This window comes from Sinocyclocheilus rhinocerous, unplaced genomic scaffold, assembly GCF_001515625.1.
Source record: "Sinocyclocheilus rhinocerous isolate Xijiao unplaced genomic scaffold, SAMN03320098_v1.1 scaffold159, whole genome shotgun sequence".
NCBI lineage: Eukaryota > Metazoa > Chordata > Actinopteri > Cypriniformes > Cyprinidae > Sinocyclocheilus > Sinocyclocheilus rhinocerous.
The window spans coordinates 17,197-22,281 of NW_015666558.1; the positions used below are offsets into that span (position 1 = coordinate 17,197).

Sequence of the window (5,085 nt, forward strand, 5' to 3'; positions counted from 1 at the left end):
TTTTTGTTTGTTTGTTTTAATTTTAATAGTCATGAACACTGCAATGAAATAAATAAATAGATAAATACTATTCAATCAATTCAATCAAAAATTGTTAAAATTTAAAGAATATACATATTCTTTCAGACTGTTACTGAAAACTGTGCTTTATGCTGGATAGTATTTATTTATCCTCAGTTGTTCAGATTGCGATAATTATAAATATATATATATATATATGTACTGCCTTTAACTGATGCTGATTTTTTAACAATATTTTTATTGTCTGGACACACACAGACAGGTCATACTGAATTTCTTTGTTAAATTATAAAACATGCATACACTCATACACATAAAAGCAAACCACATAAACACACGTTTTTGCTTGCTTTTCAAATATATGTGGATAAATCTCAAGAAAACATGCACAGACCACAGTTAAAAAATTGCTTGTGTTGCATTTATAAAACATGATATAAAAATGTTTTTTTAAACTAAGAAACTAATTTTAAATCTTAAAATTAAATATTAATTTTAATAATAAATATTTCATTTTAATAAATAGAATCAAAACAAAGAAAAAAAATGAGAATAGCAAATATTTTTTCAATGCAAACAATGAAGGTCAGTTCCACAAAACCAGTAAATGTATTAAATTAATTCATGTCAAGTCATGAATTACATTTATGACATTTCAGTGACAAACCTCGCTTCATTCTGAGACGTGCAGTTCAGTAAGAGAGTCAGATGTTCAGTATTCGCTCTCACTGATTCAGTGAGTTGATTCAGTAAATGATTCATCTGATTGATTCAAAAAAGTTACTCCTGAGCACAGGAATCGTTCTGAACAACGTATTAATGAATCATTTGTTCATGAATCGACTACACTGCTGGTTATTCAGCGTTATTTGTTGAATGAGCTTCATGACTTACTGAAGGCGAGCGGACGGACCGCTTGTCCACGTCCACACCCTGCTGACCCTGCAGACATGCCGTCAACTTCTTATGAGTGCTGTGAGACACCTGCTTAACCAGCTCCAGACGCTTCTCCACCTGCACACACACACACACACACACTCACACACTCAGTTATGAACACACACACACACACACACACACTCACTCACTCACTCTACCTGCTGCAGATCTTCACTCAGCACTTCTGTCTTCTCTGCCCTGTAGAGACACAGTGATCAATGGTTAGCGTGTGAGACACTGATCATGCTGGGACTCAATACGTGTGTGATGAACGTTCCCCTCCAGCAGCCGGCAAACCAAAATATTTACACACAGAGAATCAGATACACAACCACGATAAATATAACTACAGCTGAAATCAGTCTAGTTCAGTTCAGCTCAGGTCAAGTTATAAATTGTGGGTTAATAACAAGCTCTTTGGTTCCACACACACACACACACAGATATAAAACACAGTGTGTCTGACACAGAAAACACTCATGGCCTCACGAGAATCAGCATCTGATGAATGGAGCCACAGAAATCAATCAGTAAAATCAGCTTCTTACTCAGGAGGAGCTTTCCTCTTACGTCTGGTGGAGATCTGCAGCTTTCTCTTCCACAGAGCCATGATGAGAACAGACAGACGGTCGAGAGGACGGAGGAGACCGACAGGTCAGGAATGAGACCAGACCGACAGGAACGACAACAATCAAACACACACACACACAGACACACACACACTCAGACACACGTACACACTCGCACACACACACACACGCTCACACTCGCACACACACACACACGCTCACACTCGCACACACACACACACGCTCACACTCGCACACACACACACACGCTCACACTCGCACACACACACACACGCTCACACTCGCACACACACACACACGCTCACACTCGCACACACACACACACGCTCACACTCGCACACACACACACACGCTCACACTCGCACACACACACACACGCTCACACTCGCACACACACACACACGCTCACACTCGCACACACACACACACGCTCACACTCGCACACACACACACACGCTCACACTCGCACACACACACACACGCTCACACTCGCACACACACACACACGCTCACACTCGCACACACACACACACGCTCACACTCGCACACACACACACACGCTCACACTCGCACACACACACACACGCTCACACTCGCACACACACACACACGCTCACACTCGCACACACACACACACGCACACACACTCACACACACTCACGCACACACACACACACACACTGATCTTCACTCAGATACTCACACCAACACACACCTCCAGACATAAGATCTTTAATGCTTCTGAAAGAGTCTCTTCTGCTCACAAAAGCTGCATTTATTTGATCAAAAATACAGTAAAAATTATGAAATATTTTTACAATGTAAAATAGCTGTTTTCTATGTGAATATCTGTTAAACTGTAATTTATTTCTGTGATCACAGCTGTATTTTCAGCATCATTACTCCAGTCTTCAGTGTCACATGATCTTCAGAAATCATTCTAATATGCTGATTTGCTGCTCGAGAAACATTTCTGATTATCATCAATGTTGAAAACGAATGAACAAATAAAGTGAAGAACAGCAATTAAAAATATTAAAATACAGTAAGTAGCTCATATTGACAATCAGAGGAGAATCATGAAGTTCTACAGGACCTGAGTGAGAGCAGCTAGTGATGTAAGACCAAGAATAACAAAAATTATTATATGTACATATTTTATGTTTAAACTGCCACAATCAGTATTTTGTAACAACATACACTACCGTTTAAAAGTTTGAGCTCAGTAAATTTCTTTCTTTTTTTTTAAAGATATTAATACTTTTATTCAGCAAGGATGTGTTATACTGATAAAAATGATAGTAAAGACTTATATTGTTGGAAAAGATTTCTATTTTAAATAAATGGTGTTCTTTTGAAAAAATATTAAGTAGCACAACTGTTTCCAACAGTAATAATAAATCAGCATATTAGAATGATTTCTGAAGATCATGTGACACTGAAGACTGGAGTAATGATGCTGAAAATACAGCTTTGATCACAGAAATACATTATATTTTAGAGTATATTTGAGAGTAAAACATTGTTTTAAATTGCAATAATATTTCACACTTTTACAGTTTATTTCTGAATTTTTGAGCAGATAAATGCAGCCTTGATGAGCATAAGAGACATTTTTAAAAATATAAAAATTCTTACTGATACCAAACTTTTGAATGGCACTGTACATATATGTTTAAATCAATTCCAACAATCAGTACCTAAAATCTAATAGAAATCTGTCCTTTAATATCTAAAACCTGATTAAATAAAATGTGCGAAGACGAATCATCCAGGCGGTTTGACTTGTTTTTAAGTGTTTTTACTCTTAATTAAATTAAGTGTATCTCTTAATTTCGAACTCTCAAAGTGCACTAGATAGAATAATTTAACTTTAAAATGTATAGTACACACACATCCTGCAGTATCAGCACACTACAGTCATCTGTGTGTGTGTGTGTGTGTGTGTGTGTGTGCTGTATTTAAAGTGTGTCAGGAGGATCCTTTAACCTGTTTGATACAAAACAAACAACTGTGTTCACTTCAGCGACCGGAAAGATGGGTTCCTCAGACACACAATACAGAACACACACCAGATTAATCACACAAAAGACTGCAGACACACACACACACACACACACACACACAGAATCAGTAATCCATGCAGCCTTATGGAACTCTATAAGATCTGAATCCCTGACAGACACACATTCTCACACACACACACACACACACACACATATAGTAGCATCTTTGTCTTATTTCCCAGTTATCTAAATATACTTCAAACAAGATCAGTTTGCACTGCATGAGATATAAAGGCTTATGTTCATAGACTGGTTTTAATATGAGTGTATTTCGTCTCACTGCACTGGAAGATCTTTCCGTGTCTGAAGTAGTTAAAAACAATGTGAAAAAAATCTTCCAGCGCAGTAAGATTCAGCAAACATATTCTTAATACAGTATTTAGTATTTTTGTCTTTTTTTTTCCAATTAAAATATCTAACAATACTTAAAACAAGATCAATGTACCTAGATTGAACATAAATGTTTCTAGCAATACTCAGCTCTAAAATATAGAATTAACTAGAAATGTCTGTTTGGGAATATAATCTCTTTTTTAATGATTTTCCAGAAAAGTTATGGAAATTCTTTCATTCACTCATAGCAGCGCTCAGGTGTATGTACTTAACAATAAACGCTGATAAAATTATTTATTAACTAGAAATGTCTGTTTTTTTATGGTTGAAAGATCATAAATGTGGATTATGTTCATCAGTCAAACGTTATGGCCTCTACGAGAGTAACCTCATCTAAATGCTTTCATTCATGATGATCTTTATTATTTGTTTGTATCTCAAATGATAACATGGTCAGCTGTAAGTCAACATCGGTGTGTATCCCAGCATGCACCAGCTCTCCTCTCTGTCTGAGACTTGTTTTCATAGATTGTCTTTAATATGAGTGTATTAAAAGTATAAACAAGTAAACAAAATATTAAAAACAAGCTATGATGATAAATCTTAATTTTGCATGCAATGTTGCTTCTCAAGTGTATATCTTGTTGGAAAATTAGGCAAAAAAAGGTGCAAAAAGTCATGCACTTTTCAAGATGCTCAAGACAAATGAATAAAAAATGTTTAAAGTCAGCTGAGCATTAATCCCAGTTTTTAAAGTCATTGATATTTCCAGTTTTTTTTACAAATCATGTCTATTGAACATTTCTGAGTATGCCGTTACAAAATCAGACTTTCCAAGGCGGTGTTATTCCTCTGCAGATATGAGTTTGTCTTTGCACAGCTGTTCAGACGAACTTCACGTCAAACAACCATTAACCAGCGCTTTCCCATCAGTCCACACTGAGCTCTGTGTTTGACACTGAATTACGTGAAGTCACTTCTTATGCGTGTAATCTGATTAAAGCTGAAGCTCACCTGTGTGTGTGTGTGTGTGTGTGTGTGTGTGTGTGCGCGCGTGTGTGTGTGCGTGTGTGTGAGAGAGTGTGTATGTGTGTACCTGTTTTTCTATTCTGGTGGGGACTTAAACCTGAATACAC

The 5,085-nt window shown here is 36.9% G+C and overlaps 2 protein-coding genes across 2 annotated transcripts in view; one reads left to right on the top strand and one right to left on the bottom strand.

Moving 5' to 3' along the window:
• Positions 1–1,570, bottom strand: part of LOC107732749 (rho GTPase-activating protein 44-like) — a 3,935-nt gene extending 2,365 nt beyond the window's left edge. The window contains exons 1-3 of the mRNA XM_016544168.1: positions 1,509–1,570; positions 1,119–1,158; positions 916–1,035 (exon numbers count right to left, since the gene is read on the bottom strand). Of these exons, the coding sequence (XP_016399654.1) occupies positions 916–1,035; positions 1,119–1,158; positions 1,509–1,570 (222 nt within the window). The remainder of the gene's footprint in view (positions 1–915; positions 1,036–1,118; positions 1,159–1,508) is intronic.
• A 1,983-nt stretch (positions 1,571–3,553) lies between these two features.
• The window catches only part of LOC107732750 (protein transport protein Sec31A-like), a 45,219-nt gene continuing 43,687 nt past the window's right edge, over positions 3,554–5,085 (top strand). Inside the window, exon 1 of the mRNA XM_016544169.1 lies at positions 3,554–3,563. The gene's annotated coding sequence lies outside the window, so the exon portion shown is untranslated. The remainder of the gene's footprint in view (positions 3,564–5,085) is intronic.